Genomic DNA, 18,431 nt, shown 5'->3' with positions numbered 1-18,431 from the left:
GCTCATGACACTAAAGCTAGTGGAGCTTTAGTGGTCAGAGTGGTAAAACTTTCTTAGAGGCTTGGGTTTTTTTTGTCATCTTCAATTCTCCTTGAATCATATAATCTTTTTCAGCAAAACAGTTAAAAAAAAAAAATTGAAAATTTTACATAAAATTTTTTTTTATATTAAAATACCTTAAGGCATGGCATATAACAACAGCAGAGTGATAAGGAGATACTGTGAGCAATAGTTTACTTTTTCTTTCATACATTTGTAGTACTTCACATTTAACAATACTCACTGAGGAAACAGAAGACAGGCATAAACAATATGACATTTTACAGATTAAAGTTCACAAATGTATTTTACCAATAAATCAAGTTAAAGATTTGGCCTGAAAACTGGTGAAGGTAGAATGTAACCAGAAAGGAAATGTAGCACAATACAATACATACTAATATAGATATTATATATACGATATACTAATACATACTAAAAAATGCAGATGCACATCATACCTCAGGGTTGAGACTGAAAGCTTTTGCTGGTTTTCCGACACAAAGGAAGTCAAAGATAATTTCTTTCATTGCAAAATCTAACCGTTCCTGAAATAGTGAAAACATTGAACATCATTAAGCTGCTCACTTCTGCTACTTACTTGTTTTTAGGTAACAAAACGGTGAAAAGCAGTTTAATCAGGATTTATTTAAATTTACTGAAAAACAGATTTTCAGAAGTATGCAGAACATATTATCAGATCTAAGCTTCCAACACTGCTGTATTTTGACAAATTCAAGGATTTATGGCACTGAAATAGAAAATGATCCATTTTGGAAATAAAGCTTTTAATTATTTCATTTAAGCTGTGGTAATTATGGTACTAACATAGTATTTTACATAAAAGGGGCTTGTTCACAGATGGCACAGTTCATGGAAGATTTTAAGCATCTGTTTAATTCATTCCTGTTCAGAGACTTTAAGTATGTGCCTAAGTGTTTTGCTCAGTGGGAAGGTTTTCTGAATTTAAGCAATAAAAGAGATGAAACTGCCAGCACTGAAGGTTAGTTTATTTTAGCAAATCCCATTTGAACTGATCAAAACTGAATGAGCCAACTACATGTTGAACTTGGTTTTCCTCTGCTTTAAGAGCAGTACAACTCATTTTCTGTATAGTAGGAATGATTCAGTATCAGGACAAAATATGGCTTATTATTTTGAACTTTATCAACAGTCAGAGACTATCAACAAATGCATTCTCTGACTTGCTGACAATTTAAAAAAAATACATTTGGGTTGAAGTTAAAGCATTTTTTTAATCCATTTTCAGTGGAATGAAGTTAATCAAAATCAGCTGTTCAAAAGAAGTCTGCCCCAGCTCATTAAATAATTTTCTCATTGCCTAGTTGAAAGATACTGACAATGGTGTGGTGAAAACATCAGACAACAGAAGTTTACTTATTTGTTAATTTGTTATCTGCAGAACAAGTTATTCATGAATTACAAAGATATATGCACGGCTCTCCCATACCTGTGCAATAAACTGTATTATCTTTACAAAGATGTTCAGAGGCATATCTCTTGGCACAACACCACGGGACCCTTTTGGGAAAAGCGTTGTGACAATAGTAATAAGTCGACTGTAAAACAAGGAAAAAAAGCATCAGACATTTCTGGACCTTGCAGACCTTCTGGACCTTTACTAAACATGAAACATATGTTGGATACCCTACTCCATTTAGAAAGACTAGAATGTACTTCCTTTGAAATGAAAATGTAATGGGATATCTTGCTCTGATCCTTAGCTACAAATTTGATGTAATTATTTTATTCCATGACTATGTTACAAAAAGCAATAGACCAGTCAATGGCATGGCACTTCAAAAGTATTTCTAACTTTAAAAAGGCAAAGAGTGATTTTTAGTTCTTACAAAAGAAGAAACACTTTGTACAGTAATTTTAATAGGTGGGAGAATAACTGACAGTGCCATAAAAGTGAATAATTTCTTGTATATAGTTCCGTTTTTTTATTTCACAAAAGGAATAGATGCAAGTCAAAGGAATTCCGGAGAACTATACAACCTTTTCATTGGCAACATCCACTCTACAAGGCCTCATTATCATTACAAATACAGCATCTTACCTTTGGGTAGCTGTGTTGCTTTCACATTTAATTCTGATCATGTAAACCCACAGTAGTCTGTACAGAGATTCCAGTGCAACTCGAGCCATTTTTGGGTCCTTATTCTAGAAAAATATGTAACATAAGAACAAACTTCACACACAAATGAGAAAGGAAGTTCTGCGCTTAATGGATGTCAGTGTTCAGAGTTTTCACAATGACACTACAGAAAGACACAGCCTCACAGCTGCTCAGTACGCTATTCCTGTAGCTGCAGGAATGCTTACGCATCTGACTTACCTCTCCTGCTATTACTTAACTTGTCAGTAACCCCAACTACCAAGTTAATTAAATTTGATACAGGCTACAATTTAAAATCTTTACTTGAAAACAACTTCAAATTTGACTCTAAAACCAAAACCGCATCTTTGGTTGATTCTTTCAATTCAGGAAGCTATTTCTCTGTGGTGGAGACCTGGCATGAAGAAAACAGCAGATAAATAAATAGGCTGGCGTAATTAACATGGCATCTGGGATCAGCTGTAATGAATTGGATTATCTGTCTGGATTGATGTTTATTTTTGGAAACTTTTGAATGAGTATAAGATTTGTCCTTGGGTCTCTTTGGTCATATGCAGTTTTCTTGGCAGTTTTAAGGGCTTTCTGAGTAGGGTGCAAGTACATGCAGTCCATTCAGATGGTCTCCTGCATGCTGGGCCATTCACTGGGTTAAACTTTGAAGAAGTCCAGTACACTTTGCCCTGAGATAAGATTTGCCTGGCCCACAGTGCAAATCTTCATGACAAAGAGCTGAATTTTCATCTGCAGACAAATACTGAGTCACAGATCAAAGACCATGATTTTACCAAAGAAACTGCAACCAATAGCACCAATAATTCTTGAATGTGTTTTGGTCTAGGTCCTGCAAAATGGAAGAAGAAAATCTGCTGATGATATGGGATATGGCTCCAGCATCCAACATGTCATCTGTCACAAATTTATGAATAGGAATACTGTTCTTGGGTTCCGGCTTCCATTTAATTCCTTGACAATATATTTTATTTCAATATTATAATTATTTTATACAATAAATATTTCTATTTTATACAATATTATAATTATTTTATACAATAAAGCTTTATAAGAAACAGAAAATGTAAATACTTTTTTGTTTATTAAGCAGCGTACAGTGGTACATGGAACTGTTGAAACAAGTCCAGAGGAGGCCATGAGGATGATCAGGGGACTGGAGCACCTCCCATATGAAGACAGGCTGAGAAAGTTGGGGCTGTTCAGCCTGGAGAACAGAAGGCTGCATGGAGACCTCATAGCAGCCTTCCAGTATCTGAAGGGGGACTATAGGGATGCTGGGGATGGACTCTTCATTAGGGACTGTAGTGACAGGACAAGGGGTAATGAGTTAAAACTTAAACAGGAGAAGTTTAGATTGGATATAAGGAGGAAATTCTTTACTGTGAGGGTGGTGAGGCACTGAAATGGGTTGCCCAAGGAAGTTGTGAATGATCCATTGCTGGGGATGTTCAAGGCCAGGTTGGACAGAGCCTTGGGTGGCATGGTTTAGTGTGAAGTGCCCGTGCCCATGGGAGGGGGGTTGGAACTAGATGATCTTAAAGTCCTTTCCAACCCTAAATATTCTATGATTCTATGTCAGTATTTCTAAATTTCAGTCCTAAGAGTTTCATTTCTTCAACAGTTTTACCAAAGTTTATTCTTACCCCAAAGCTATGCAGAAAACAGCAGACACTGTGGCTAACTGGGTCAAGGTTAAAGAGAGCTTGTGTGGCAGAGGAGGAAGTCACACCTATAAGCAAAAGTCCAAATATTCCAGCAATTTAGATGGAGGGCAGTTGAGAAGAGATGAAGGAGGTAAGGGCTGATACTGCTATTGTTGGAGATTTCTAAAAATAGCAGGCCAGTTTTCAATCAGAAACAGCAAGCTGCAGGGCAGAAGCAGGATTAAGAGGAAGATGATAAAAAAGTCTGAGAAACATCCAGGGAAATTATGTGCATGTGTATGTGAAAGATCTGTGCAACTGCATAGTGACTGTGTGACCAGTAGTTTGGAAAGTACAGAGCATGTCTCCCTTTGGAAAACTCCAAGAAGTCCACAAACAATGGAGCCTCTTGAGTATTTTAAGGATTTTTGTCTACAAGAAAAGCTCAGCCAGTAATCCTATTAGGACAAGGAGTATTTGGCCTAATATATCCAACATCTTCACTTTCCCAACAGGAGGTATTGGCACTGGATGTGATTCCTTTACCACTGCAGGCAGTGCCCAACTCACTGTTGGTGCCGAAGAATTTGTCAGAGTTGATGTGGACCTTTTGAACATGAGAGCAGTTGGCAACAGAGCTCTGCGAGGATCTGCTCTGTTTCTTGATTGGCAAGTGCTGCTGGCTTTTATCTGTTCTTGTTGCTCTTCTAGAAATGTCTTTTTCAATGCATCCACCTCCTCTGTGACTGGCACAGGAACAACTAGACTGCCAGGAGTGAGGATCATTTTCTTCAATTCCTCCATTTCTGTTTTCCAATAACATGGTGCTAGGTCTGGCCTATTTAGGCTGAAAGGATATTGTGTTGGTACCCATGCCATCTGGGCATACACTCATGCCCAAGACATTGTTTGACCCATTCTTAGTATAGTAAGTTCTGCACCCGCAGGTCAAATTGTACTGGAGCTTTCTCCTTGTCCCATGTGGTTTGGAGACAAAGAACTGCTGCTGAAAAAAAACTGCCTCTAAATGAAACATGGTGCTTTGACTCTTTCCTATACGGAATTCCTGGCTTGAATAGCTTTTTGTAAATAAAGTTGAGTTAATAATAAATGATCAATTTCAAAACTTGGATAATTACTAACCTTTACATTGCTTTCAACAGCAAAGTATTAGATTACTTTTGGACAGGATTTGGTCAAGGTCAAATACTTCCATGTCCTAGCAGAAGTCTTCTTTATTAATTCAAGAGAAAAGTTTGTTTCCATAAGATCAGAGATTTGCCACTTTATATTAAAATCAGAAATATGATTCTTGAGAAGCCTGATCCATTATGGGGTTCATGGAAGCCCACACAGTATTGTGGAGTCATGTGTACTTTCCTGGTGTGGACAATTATCCTTCAAATGGAAGAATTTATCTTCCTCTGTTTTGAGAAGGAGTAACTAACCACGTTCCTAATTTAGCCAAATATTCAGCTACCTTACCTTCTCCCCAAAATAAAGATCGAATGTGCCACTATAAGTCCTATTAATCAAAATATAAATCAATGAATTATAAGTGGCAAGGTGAATTTGATTTTCAATTGGTAAGGCAGAACAAACTTAAGTTTTCTCTAATGGTTTCAAATAATTCGTTGGGATCTCCCCAATTTTCAGAAAAAAAACTATATTCTTGGCTGGATCCTCAGAGACCTTACAACTGCAGCCAACTTTTCTAAAGCTTGTGTAACCTCATAAACCTCCATAAAATTAGTTGCAATAGGAATTTTTATTTTCTGAATTTCTTTGCAAAAAAGGTTCTAAACGTCTTCAGAAAACGTAATTCAGGTACAGCTGGGAAGAAAACTTCAGACAGACTATGAATATTTCAAAGATATGTTCTCACAGTAGGCTAGATATGAAGAGAAGCAATACAAATTCTTCCATTAAGACAGAGGCAATGTAATCAGTGTCCTGCAACTAGTTCCAGTCTGATAAAGCAATAACAAGTGCTTTGTTTGCAAATGCTTCTATGAATAAAAGCAAGTTAATATTGGGTCAGTATTGGTATGTCACTCAAGCCAGTAACTTTTATCAACAATCTTTCCTGTTTTACAGATGTTTGACTCAAGCTTGGTTTGAGTTAAACAGCAGAAATTCAAACTAGGCATAAGAATACATTTTTGTTATTGAAAAAATCTGCATACCTAAACAATTTGTACTGTTGAGAATAAAATTATGTATGGAATCAGGTAATAGCAATAATCCAGCACATTTACCTAATATAGATTTTCAACAGATCAATAGTGCATACTGAAGTTTTAATACAATATTAAAACCAGAAGATACTAACCTTGAGATTTGATAGGCAGTTGTTGAGGAAAATATGCCATCTGTTTAAAAAGAACTGCTTCTGACTGACACAAAGCAGGCATGTTACCAAAGGGTACAAAGCCTAAACAGAAAATGGATGTTGATACCATATTATTTGCATAAACATAAAAGTCAATTAATAGAGCTACTGTAAATTTAAGACACTAACTCCTCTATTTTGTGGAATATATGTTAGCCAACACAAACACATTGTTAAGTAGTCAATTTGAAAAAGAACTTTCTCTGATGTCTTTACAGATATGTTTTATGGATGAACTAAAACCAACCAAATACCTTCTCATAGCAATATAATAATCCAAAGACGGGCCACAGTTTTTTAGACTCACAGGGCTTAGTTCTGTCAGTTAACTGAGAAATGATAGCATGTAAATAACTAAACTTTATCATAGTAACAGGACCCAAAAAGACTGGACTTGTGAATGCTCAGATGCCTATTACTCTTCAAAACCTGCAGTCACAATATTTAATGAGAGATATGTCAAACACCTGAAAGAATTGCCTTAAACTACAGGCAGTTCTTGGATCTGCTGGTAGCTACATCTTGCAAAATGAAAAAGAAAGGTAGATCATGTAAGTTCAAATACTGGAACCGTGTCTCTTTGTTAATGGTCACTTTGACACATCTTGGAAATATCACACTAAAAAAAAAAAGCTAAAATGCACCTATTAATTTTGAAACTGTCTGCTATTGCAGCAAGACTTTTTTGGTTTCAATTGTCATGTTAACATACCAAATGAGGGCTTCAAAGTTATTAGTAAAAAATAAGGTAACTTTATCTTAAAGACCAACGATTCTCAAAATTAACCCTAAAATTATAACTTCAGTCACAGCTCAAAAGTTTAAATACACCATAAACCACAACTTCTGTTCCAGTAATATATAACATAAATTTGATATAGCTAGGTTAGACAGAGGTTCTTGAGCAAATGGCAAATGTAAATTAATTTTTTATTCTTTATAATCCTCTTGTCCAAAATACATATGGGAGAGGATAACTGAAGCCTTCTCATGGAAGACTTTCTTACCATATTAACATTATGACTATAATAGTTGAGTACTTGACAGGATCACAGAGTTCAGTAACACCCCAGGAGTGTTAACAACATATCCTAAAAAAACCACCCCTAGGAAGATACAAACTACCTCCTGGAGTTTCTTAATTATCTCCATTTACTACAAAGAGAACCTCAATGAGTTTTAGATAGAAAATGAGGCACAATGAATGCCCCCATCCTGCCTGTACAGCGAGTGCACCAATTCACACTCACTAATCTTGGAAAGGAAGGTCCTCCTCAAACTCTAAAGAGTGTGCTTTCTTCCTGGAAGCCTGGAAATATGCACCGCAGTTATTTCTGTCAACTGTTTGCCTTTCCCCTCCTCCTCCTCCTCCTCACAATGTTTGTATTTCTAATCACACCCTCACAAGAATCTGTTCTATTTTGTCACTTTTAACTATGTAGCCTCCAGTGTGGTATGTGTAGACAAGCAATCAAATGCAAAGCCACAGCTGTGCAATCCTTTCTCAGGCATGGAGTATTGACTTTGGCAAGTACAGCCACCAGTTTGGGGAAGTTCTATTTAGTGTAAAAAATACAGCAAAGCTCTTACCCTGCTGCAATTTCAACAGTGTTTTATTAACTAGGCAGAGGAATAGAGCCACACAGATGCAAGCGGAGTGTGGAAACCAGAAATCCACCCCAAGACTCCACAGGATCAGGATGCTCTGACTCTCCCCTGGGACTGGTGTAACGGTGGCAGAGAGCTCAAGCACACTCCTGCAGTCTTCCCAGCAGATTCACTAGCACTTGTGACCAGCATTTGCTCGGAGCACTGGGAACAGTGAATTGTTTTTGACTTTCCCATAGAATGAGAAAGAACAAATGACAAGTTTCTCTACTTAAAAGGTCCAAGACTTCAAAACGAATTATCTAACACCACACTGCTGCTGTGTGCTGACCCAGTTGGAGAGACAGACTGCTTAAGGCAGCCAGCATCAAACTGACTCAGATCCTCATTTAATTCAGATAAACTCATGCTTCCAAAAATACATTGCAGAGCCACTGTTCATCTCACAAGAAAAAAATGAAATAGGGAGCTGCACAGTAGCCAAGTTACAGATTAAAAAGGGCATGCGTTACACATTTTTTTGCTCCTACAATGTATTATTTAAGCCCCGTGAAAGAGCTGTTCCCACATGCCTCATTTGTTCTCGCTTGACAAGAAATGAACTCTATTCTTTCTCCTCTCATCCTAATGTTTACACCTAGCAAGTATGAGAAAACCTAACCATTTAATAATCACAGAACCAGAAGCTGAAAACATCTGAGTCAGACTAATTTAGATCATAGTCTGAATAAAATAAATACAGTTATTTTCTGCAAACACAATAATCTTCTCTGCAAATAGCAATGTATCGGTTATAAAGCTGAATGAGAAAAAAGTTTTGCAATCTCCCAAGGGTCTTGCTGAGAGATATTTCTGACAAAGAATTTTAGCCTCTGCTTCTTGGGGTTACTAACCAAGGAGTGCTTCTTTCGCGAGGAAAGTTCAAGTGTTGTATCATACAGGCTTTCAACAAAGTTCCTCAGGCAGGGGACATTCACTTCATTTTTAACAGCCTGAAAGGAAAGTTCATGTTAGTAAAACACTATTTCACGAGCTGCTTTACCTAATTTAAAGGAATTATGCAAACAACCTGAGAAATAAACTCACAGCAGCTACGGGGACAAGAATTTCAACAAACAGTCCTGCCAGTGCATGCTTGATATCTTTGTCTTTAACTTCAAGGAAATAATGTGCACATTCCTAAAACAAAACAAAACAAGAAACATAACTTTCATGTCAGCTGGAATAAAAACCTCTAAATATCTGCTGAATGCATCAAGTGTCAGTGACTATTTTTATCATGCAAATCCCACAGAAAACATTTGTCTATTAACTTCTAAATCTGCATTTTGCAGCAAGCACAAAGCTGGACATAAGTAAAGATCAAGAATATGTTATTCTAACCAGGATAATCCAGAAACTCTGCACTGACTCCAGCTGTACCCAGTGGTGTTTTGGAGATGGCAAGGGAGTAGGACTCCGGGCTGATCTCATGTGTGCCCTGTGTATACCTCCAGGAGCAGGAGCAATAGCCCACATGGGCTGCTTTAAACAGTGCTCTGAGAGGCCAGAAAAGGAATGTACTTCTCTGGTGAGATACTCAAGGCAGGTAACAGTCTTACTATAAATACTATGGGATAAATTTCACTGCTAAGATCTGTTTCAAATTAAGGGTCTATATAGAACTGTGCTATGTGAGGGAACAGACCTGTGTTGCAAAACTGCACCACCTACAAGTGGGGATGGAGAGAGAAAGCAAGAATGTACTTTTGTTCTAAACATGCAGCAAACTACTATCCACACAGCTGTGCTGCTCAGGAAGTGAGGGAGGGGAGATAAGCATCCACCACTTGTATGTTTCTGAACAACTCTAAGGATGACAAATCATGTTGCTCCAGTTATTTCTTCCTCTCTGGGTCCAGGGCCCAAACAGCCACTGACTTTACAAGGAAGATCCCCACTGACTTTTTTTCCTGCACATGTATGCAGAGCTGTTTACACTTTAGACCATGCATAATTTTTCCTTGCTGCAATTAGGATTCTGCATCACATGTCTTCAGTTACTCCAGCCATTTAGGCTTCACAGCTGAGACTACTGTGCAAAGGCATAGCATAGCTGCTTCTGCACTCTGTGGTGGAAGATGCAGTTCTTCAGAGCTGGCTCCTGAAATTAGTTCACCCGTTGGAAGCATCTCTCTCTACTAGAGCAGAGCTAGTGTGACAGAGCTTATAGCTGAAGCACTGTATGCAGATAGAGCTGAATCACACAAAGAATCAAACTGTATTTCACTAAACTGAGCAAACCCGATTTTCCTACATACACAGTTGCACCTTATGATGCATTGTTGCATTTGTAAGAATTAATTTTGTGAAGAGATACTCTAGTCAGGGAAGATGACTAGTGTGAGGTGTCCTCGCCCACGGCAGGGGGGGTGGAACTACATGATCGTAAGGTCCTTGCCAACCCTGACTATTCTATGATTCTAAGATAGAAATCATTTGCATCCCAAACTTTTGAGCACTACTATATGGGAATTTTACCACTGATTTCAATAGCAGTGAACACTGAATCTCAACAGTGCTGTGCCATAAAGCTGTGCCACAAAGTCACTCCCTCATACTAGTTCTGCACTGAACACATATTACTTTGATATCTTGCCAACTCTAAATAACATATTATTGTCAACACGTACTAAGATATGTTCATAAAATAAAGTGTAAGTTAAGAAGAAAAACTAGCTTTTTCAGTGTTGTTAAACATATTTTAAGCGTGCTGCTAAATATGGTTTAAAACACATTGCAAAAATGAAATAGATTGTGCTTCCTATTCAGGGCTTAGAGAAATGGCTTTGTGTGTCTGTACACCTATGTATTTGTATTCTAATTTCAAATCCTTACTTGTGGGCATCTAACATTGAATTTTTTAGTCCCCTGATACCATCAACAAGCTGATCTTTACATGGATGTGTATGCAAAACATGTATTTTACTGAATGAGTGGCTACAAACCATGTAGTCATGAGAGTAATCCCAAGAAAAAACAAAAGAATAAAAATGGTTAAGCAAAATAGACCTACTGACAGGAATAGAAGCCATTCTACATTACCAGCATGAATGCGGACTTTTAAAATGTTGAAACATGAAATATTTTCTTTCCTTTTACAAAATTATGTAATCTATTAATTTAAAGCATTCATGGTAGTCAGTATGATGTGTACTAGTGGCTCTCAAACTGGGTGGGTACAGAATATACCCTGCAGGAAGCAGGGTGAAGGTATGGTGGAAGGCAACGGTACATCCAAACGAAATTCTGTTCAGCTTTTGCCTCAGTTCTTTGCCTCTTCTTCTATGTTTTTCTCCATCAAAAGTTCCTCTCCTCTCTGACACCTGTGTCAATGGTGGAAGCTTCACTTTGGAGGCATGAGCATCTAGGCTAGACAGGGACACAGAGCAAGGAACTGCTGTGGACTGGCAGGGTGGAAGTTCTGGGGTCTACAGAACAAAACCGCTTCTTGTTGGAGGACAGGATGTAGGGAGTATATAACTGATACTATACAACTGTAGGGTATACAACTGATGAAATGTTGTTCTCCAGAGACTGGAGACTGGGATGCACAGCTTCAGAACAAGCAGGAAGTAGCTGCACATACATTTATGTGGGAATGACACACAGAAAAACTCCTGGAGTATTACAGGGAAGATGAAGTGCAAGCCCTTTCTAAAAGGTCTGGGAATCACAGTTCTATTCGTAAGAATTTTACCTGCATAAACTGAAGAGAGGCTTCAAAGTCCTCCACAGGATACATCTTAATGCGAAAGAATTTCATTCCCATTATAAGACTGATAATGCTTTGAACTACATATGGGTTTTGTTCTTTATGCCGTAACTCTTTTAACTCTGCCATAAATTTCTTCTTTACTGCAGGAAATCTATGAATTCACATTGGTTAGTTACAAAAAAAGTACACATTAGTATTTGAAATGCATTGTAAAGTGTATAAATGGGGATAAACCTACAGAAGATTCAATTTTGGTTGTAAAATACCATTTCAGTCAGTATGTGAACAGATTTATTTTTGTTTATCTTTCTTTCATGTCTAATAAACTCAGAAAAGGACATGAAATATACAGCCTGATCTTGGTCCCTTTAGATAACTGCACATTTCAAATTGTTTTTACCACATTCCTTTTTTTACATAAGAGCTAACAATATCATTAGAACAACTCCCTCCCATTTTTTTCTTCGAAAATCCAAGATGATAGTTTTCTTGTAAGCACATACAATGTTTTCTAAAGAAAATGTGTGAATGATAACCATGAAAATACTCTTTTTCATGAAAAGGCTGTTCCTCCCTTCACGTCTTTTTTTTTTCTAATAGCCATAAAAGTAAGACTTAAGCATTAACTACAGACTGGGATGGAAGGGTCTGTGACTATTTTTGATCTGCCCATAAATCTGTTGGAGGTGTCTTTTGAGACTGTCCATAAAAATAACATAAAGGAAGATCACCCATCCTTCTTGAGATGAAATGAAAAGAATGTCATTTTCATGGGCAGGTGTAGTATGTAACAATCTTTTGTTATTGCTTCTGACAGAAAACACAAGGGAGTTGAAAGAAACAAGTTGACAGGAAGAAGACCTTTAGTGGTAATCAACATCTTAGCAAGGCTCTTCAGAACTGAAGAAAAAGAAGCAGTATTTATAGAGAAGTTACATTTTGCCTTTGACAGTCAACTCGATCCAGATGTCACTCCCCCTCTTCCCTTTAACCCAGCCAATTTAGAAGCCCAAGTAAGGCCTTAGCTGAAGTCTGTGAAAGTTATATGATTTCAGGAACAAAAAATGTTTTGGCTACATCAAGCTAAACTGATTGGTTTTATAGAGCAGTCTTACTCTCAACAACATCAAGATATCAGGAGACAGAGATCACCATGCTGAGGCAGTAAATTTCACCCTCTGCTTAGTTTGTCATGTAAGTGTATTACAAGATGTCATACTGCATACATGAGCTTCTGAATCTGCTTCCGGATTCAAAACTATAACCCAAACCACAAACAAGGCCAGGCAGGATGGGGCTTTGAGCAAGCTGGTCTAGTGGAAGGCAGGGGGTTGGAACTAGATGAGCTTTAAGGTCCCTTCCAACCATTCTATGATTCTATGAACTGTTCTATGTCATCTGCTCTAAGAAGTGCGGGATGAAGGATTCAAAAGCAAATGCATTAAGTTCTTAACTGAAATAACTGCAGAGAGACCTAAAAATGTTGTTGTGTTGGAGGACAGCCATTTTTAGGTTTGCCCAGCTAGAGAAAAAATAGCATATGGAAAAAAATAATTAAAATAGCTCTATTCAGCCCATTGGGATTTCCACAAACGTCATTGCTGAGATAAGAAAAATAATGCTGCTGTAGTCAAGGTGAATTTATTCAGTATTACCAAACTAGGCGCAGAAAGCCCATGGTTCCCTAGAGCTCTATGCTCTAGAATACCTAGATGAATAGAGGGCCAATGAGCTGAAATTATCTATTCCTACACTATCTTTTAAGAAAGTAAGAAAATTCAAATATTCACATACTAAGCAAGTAGAACGTCTCAGATTTACAGGGCAAATAGGATATTCAATTTTGCTTACTTTGCTTGTGCTAGAACACCTATTACTTCTGCATACAAATCCGCAACAATATGCATATTTCCAGTGTTAGGACCAAGGTACCTAGTGAGAGACAAGAAAGAATTCTTGGTTGAGAAAGCATACTGTTTAAACCACTGCTATTAGAAAATAAAGAAAGTAATCTTTTTTCATAGATTTTTTTGTATGAGAAAGAGCCTCACCCTTCTTTGTATTTAAAGTGCTTGAAAGCCAAGTTAATAACATCATTTACCAAACTGTCTATTACAGGATGAAGTGGAATCTGAAAACACAAAATAAAACATAATGAGTACACATATATTACATTTCTACCTCCATACCTTAGTACTAGTATTACTCATGGGTACCTTCCATACAGAAATATGATGACAGCAGAAACAGCATATAGCTCACAAAATGGTTCAGATAAGCCAGCCATTTAAAAAGAAATACTTTAGCTTCAAAGACTTGGCAGAGTGAAGTCGGTATTAACACAGAATACTATGTATCACACGTGCAAGAAAGACAGCAATGAACAAGCATGCAGGATGCATCTCATGTTTTTATTAGACTCTTAAGGATGGAAATAGAAAGAAGAATGCTAAAATTAAGTTTTATTGGTAATTTCCATTATTTATTAGTTAATGGACAGTTTAAGAATTCCATACCTGTTTCAAAACTTCTATTAATACTAAAGAAAAAATAAAATCAATAGCCAGATCTCTTCTCTCCATTAAATAGTCCCTCTGCTGTTCATCACTGCAAAATTAAACCAAGAAACACAATATTTAGGAGATATAAAAGAATGCTACCTTCAATTATACAATTGCAGATGACAGGAGATTGTGTTCTACTTTTTAAACTGCAGTCCTGTATTTCAGTAATTATATGCTCTTAAAATCTGAAATAAACAGACTAATCCTAAACTTGTTATTTTCACCTTCCTTTAGGTGTTTAAATGTCTCCCTCCATTTCCTCCCTCTTTTTTCTGGTTTATGATCAACACAAAACTTTTTCAAGAAAAAAAACAAACAAAACAAGAACAAGGAAAATTTTGGATTCTATATTTTAACAAGCGGATTTCATGTCATTTTTCTGGCTCATGGCACCAGTCAGACAGTTCTCAATTACGCTTTGGAGACAAACAATAAATTATTTTGTGCCATCAAATATATATTTAGACTTGTGATGGATTTTGAGAAATGCCTTAAAGTCCCAATGGAGAATTCACAACCAAAGTACATACTCTTTTTAAAACTGCTCCAGTATTCTTTTTTTATAACTTTAGCATCACTTGTCAAACGTTCAAATGCATTCCTTGTGCAGAACACCATAGAGGCATAAATGTCTGATGTGAGTAGCTTCAGTAATACAAAAAATATCCATTTGGATCACTGATTACAGTTTCAAAGTATACTGAGAAGATAATATGAAATATACTTTTTTTGTAAAATCAAATGTTAAACGGACAGTTCTGCAGTCTGCCTGAAGCAGTCACCACTGATTTCAGTGAGATTTTTGCTTGTGTAAATTCAGTACAATTCTTATAAACATTAAGAGCTTTAGTGATTTCACTTACTCGGTCCATCTAGAAGCTGAGAGAAGAGTTCCAGGAACAAGCAATGAAACATGACAACTTTCAAGCAACTGTAACCTCAACAAAAGCTGATGGGTTAAATATAATATATTTTATGTTAGAATGTGTCAACAATGTATGCATGCACACTTGAAATGGTACCTTTTAGATTTAGTGCTTGTTCTTGGTCTGTATTCATGAGATTCATCTTCTATGCCATTCTGTCTTTTATACCAATCAAACAAAGTGCGCAGGATAGAGGGCAGACAATATTCTGAAAGTGAGCTCATTGAGCTTATAACCTATGGGAAAAATACAACAAATCAACAGATCAGCTGATGTTCAAGTCTCCCCTCCAAACATGTACTAATTCAGTGGTTAGACATGTTCTTTCCTGTTTTCATCTCATTTTTGAGACCCATGGTATAAGCAGTGACTTAATATTCTGCATTTCCCATATTTAAAACACATGCAGACTTGGCACATAGGGACACTGTTTAGTGGTGGACTTGGCAGTGCTGGGTTTGTGGTTGGACTCAACGATCTTAGTCTCTTCCAACCTAAAAGATTCTATCATTATAGAAGCATAGAATCATAGAATAGTTAGGGTTGGAAAGCACCTTAAGATCATCTAGTATTCTACAATTATATGAAACACGAGTAGAAATACAGTAATGTCAATTGTGTCTTTCTATTGATGTTACAAAAATGCATTGAAATTGTGTATCACATCTTACAACACACCAGAAAACTCTAGTTCTTCAAGGGTTTTATTTTTATCTGCTACACAATGTTGATTTGAGTTTGAGCATATTATAAGGAAAGAAAAAGTGATGAATCAGGGATACTGTCTTGCGAGTTGTATCTGACTGCTAAATGCCTCTCCTGAAACTCTGCAGTAATCTTATCCAACTGAATGTGCAGATGCGCCCATCTTATGATTGGGTTCACACATCTTATAACTTAGATTGCTCTTTTATATATAGGAAAATATCTACAATTTCCCGTGTCTTTATATGCACAAATAAGTAAAACAATCATTCCTTAAAAGTTCCTGATTAAACAGCTCTACTGGAATAATGGAAAAGAAAATTACTGCCCATTCAGTATGATCGGTGTCACCAATTACTGAAATGTTACTGAACATGTAATGACTGAACTATGACTTAAACTTCCTATTACAGGAAACCATAAAGCTGCAAAACATGAAAAGATCAAAAGCTAGGGTGAGAAAACCACCCCGGTACTATAAAAGAGGATTATATATGTATTGCAACTGAATGTTCACAGTTTCAGCATTTATGTACATTCATACATCTATTTTTAATAGGAATAAATTCCTGATCTGGAGATTTGTGACCACCTCAAGATTGCTCAGGGCTTGATCCTGCAAAGTGCTCCGTAGAAGGAGTGAACTCCTGAAGTATTTACTTCACATTAAGCATGCTGATTATGTCATTAACTTTGTCAGGTTTAGCCACCTGCTTAGATTTAAACCAGTTCATTTCAGTGCTTCTGGAACAACAGTTGGGTTTAATGTCTCATGTAAGACCAAACTTGTATGGTATGAACTCTGTGACTAAGACGAGCAAAACTGGGAGATCAAGAAGTTTACATACAATTCTCAAGTGGTACTAAAAGAGAACTTTTGTGGATGGTATTTAGTTTAGATCAATAACTCTGATCTCTTGCAGTTTTTCAGCTTTGGAATACATCTAGTTCATAGTGATTTTGTGATCTAGAGTTAATGAGACACTCTGAGGATAAAGTATTATTGTTCACATACTATGGCCTATAACAAAACGTGGAACATCAGAAAGCTTTAACAACTGGCCCTGTAAAAATGAAAGTTTCTATAAAAGTACTATTTTAGGAAAGCTTTCAATCCAATGTTTCCAATATAATTTATTACCTGAAATATGAAACAAGTTGCTGTGGAAGGTGGCATACAGGCACTGCTTTTGCAGCAGTGACAGGAGGCTTTTACGAAGAATTACTACACCAGCCCAGGCTCAATTATACCAACCCTTTCAACAGTAAGACTTCAGACAGATACTTAAAACACATGAATCGTCTAGTATCAGTGCAAACTATTCTCTACCAGCTCAGGATGCTTAGACATTTCAATGACTTCTCTACTGTTTTTCAAGTTTTCCTGAAGCTGGTATAATGCCAGTTGTTAATTATGAGATGCAGTGAAAAAGAATTTGCTGGGAAGACTATAATAGAGTCACAGAATCATACAATAATAGAATGCTTTGGGTTGTAAGGGGCCTTTACAGATCAACCAGTTCCAACCCACCTGCAATGAGCAAGGATGTCTTCCACTACACCAGATTGCTCAAAGCCTCACCCAATCTGACCTTGAATGTTTCCAGGGATGAGACATCCACAACTTCTCTGGGCAACCTGTTCCAGTGCCTCAAAATAAAAAATTTCTTCCTTATACCTAGTCTCATTCTACCCCCTTCTAGTTTAAAACCATTACCTTTGTCTTACCACAACAGGCCCTGTGAAGAAGTATGTCCCCAAACAGATCTAACTACCTTGTAAGAGTCACTGTATTTAACCGTAAAGAAAAAGTTTCAGTCAGGCCTTCCTGCAGGTTCACAGCCATATTTATCAATGCTGTCCTCTAAATCCCAGCTACACAATTTCATTAACCACAAAAAGTCAAAGTGACTCCTGTTAAATCTCCTCAAGCCATACTGTTTCTGCTGAATTTACAGTGTTTGTCTTTAGTACGGATAAAAGGTCAATATAGCTTTTCTTTAAAAATCTGTCATTGCACTTTCAAGACAGGAAGGAAGGGCGGACTGGGCAAAGACCTGGCTCTCAGGGAACAGGAAGGGAGGGAAGTCTGTTGGTTACTCAACCCTTTCATTTACTGGAAGTAAGTCCAGGAGTGAGATGAATTCTAGCTCTGTGCTGCTCCTGAAAGGGAGTGCACAGATGTACAAATATGTCCTTGTCGGACAAATGATCATGTTCTTCCATCATAAATGAACTACCTACTGTATAGCTTAAGGATAAGAAAGCTGCACAAGTAGGGAGCTGTTTAAAACTTGTGTTCGACCAGCATTAAATATAGTTTATGTAAATGCTTAATATTTATTTTGGATTAATATGTAAGAGCAAATTTAAAGAAATTCTGACCAGGTGTTTTGCTACAATTTATATATTTTTATGTCTTGTTACATTGTAAAAATACAAACACAAGAAATGTATCAACTAACAGCACATAAATGCTCATTACTTTTTTTATTTCACATATTAATTTCTAGGTGCTTTAACAGCAAATATATTAAAAACTGCATTCAATTTCCAGCAGTACCATTAATTCCTTAGCTCTGCATTTTTTTCACATACCATATATGTCAGTATGTATGTTAAATGTGCATTTTATTGCCACT

General features: G+C 36.9%; 1 protein-coding gene across 12 annotated transcripts in view; it reads right to left on the bottom strand.

Moving 5' to 3' along the window:
- FRY (FRY microtubule binding protein) overlaps positions 1-18,431 on the bottom strand; it is a 228,441-nt gene that overhangs the window by 91,930 nt on the left and 118,080 nt on the right. For all 12 annotated transcript variants that reach the window (XM_061374523.1, XM_061374522.1, XM_061374524.1 and 9 more), the window contains 11 exons: positions 15,181-15,320; positions 14,111-14,201; positions 13,646-13,725; positions 13,446-13,526; positions 11,577-11,745; positions 8,924-9,016; positions 8,731-8,829; positions 6,170-6,271; positions 2,123-2,226; positions 1,511-1,619; positions 501-587 (listed from right to left, as the gene is read on the bottom strand). In XM_061374523.1, the coding sequence (XP_061230507.1) occupies positions 501-587; positions 1,511-1,619; positions 2,123-2,226; positions 6,170-6,271; positions 8,731-8,829; positions 8,924-9,016; positions 11,577-11,745; positions 13,446-13,526; positions 13,646-13,725; positions 14,111-14,201; positions 15,181-15,320 (1,155 nt within the window). The remainder of the gene's footprint in view (positions 1-500; positions 588-1,510; positions 1,620-2,122; positions 2,227-6,169; positions 6,272-8,730; positions 8,830-8,923; positions 9,017-11,576; positions 11,746-13,445; positions 13,527-13,645; positions 13,726-14,110; positions 14,202-15,180; positions 15,321-18,431) is intronic.

Source organism: Neopsephotus bourkii, unplaced genomic scaffold (genome assembly GCF_033783945.1).
Source record: "Neopsephotus bourkii isolate Nb327-2 ecotype Australia unplaced genomic scaffold, CSIRO-AGI_Nbou_v1 NB_1638, whole genome shotgun sequence".
Classification (NCBI taxonomy): Eukaryota; Metazoa; Chordata; class Aves; order Psittaciformes; family Psittacidae; genus Neopsephotus; species Neopsephotus bourkii.
The sequence above is the reverse complement of the archived record's forward strand: the minus strand, read 5'-3'. Positions and strand labels throughout refer to the sequence as shown.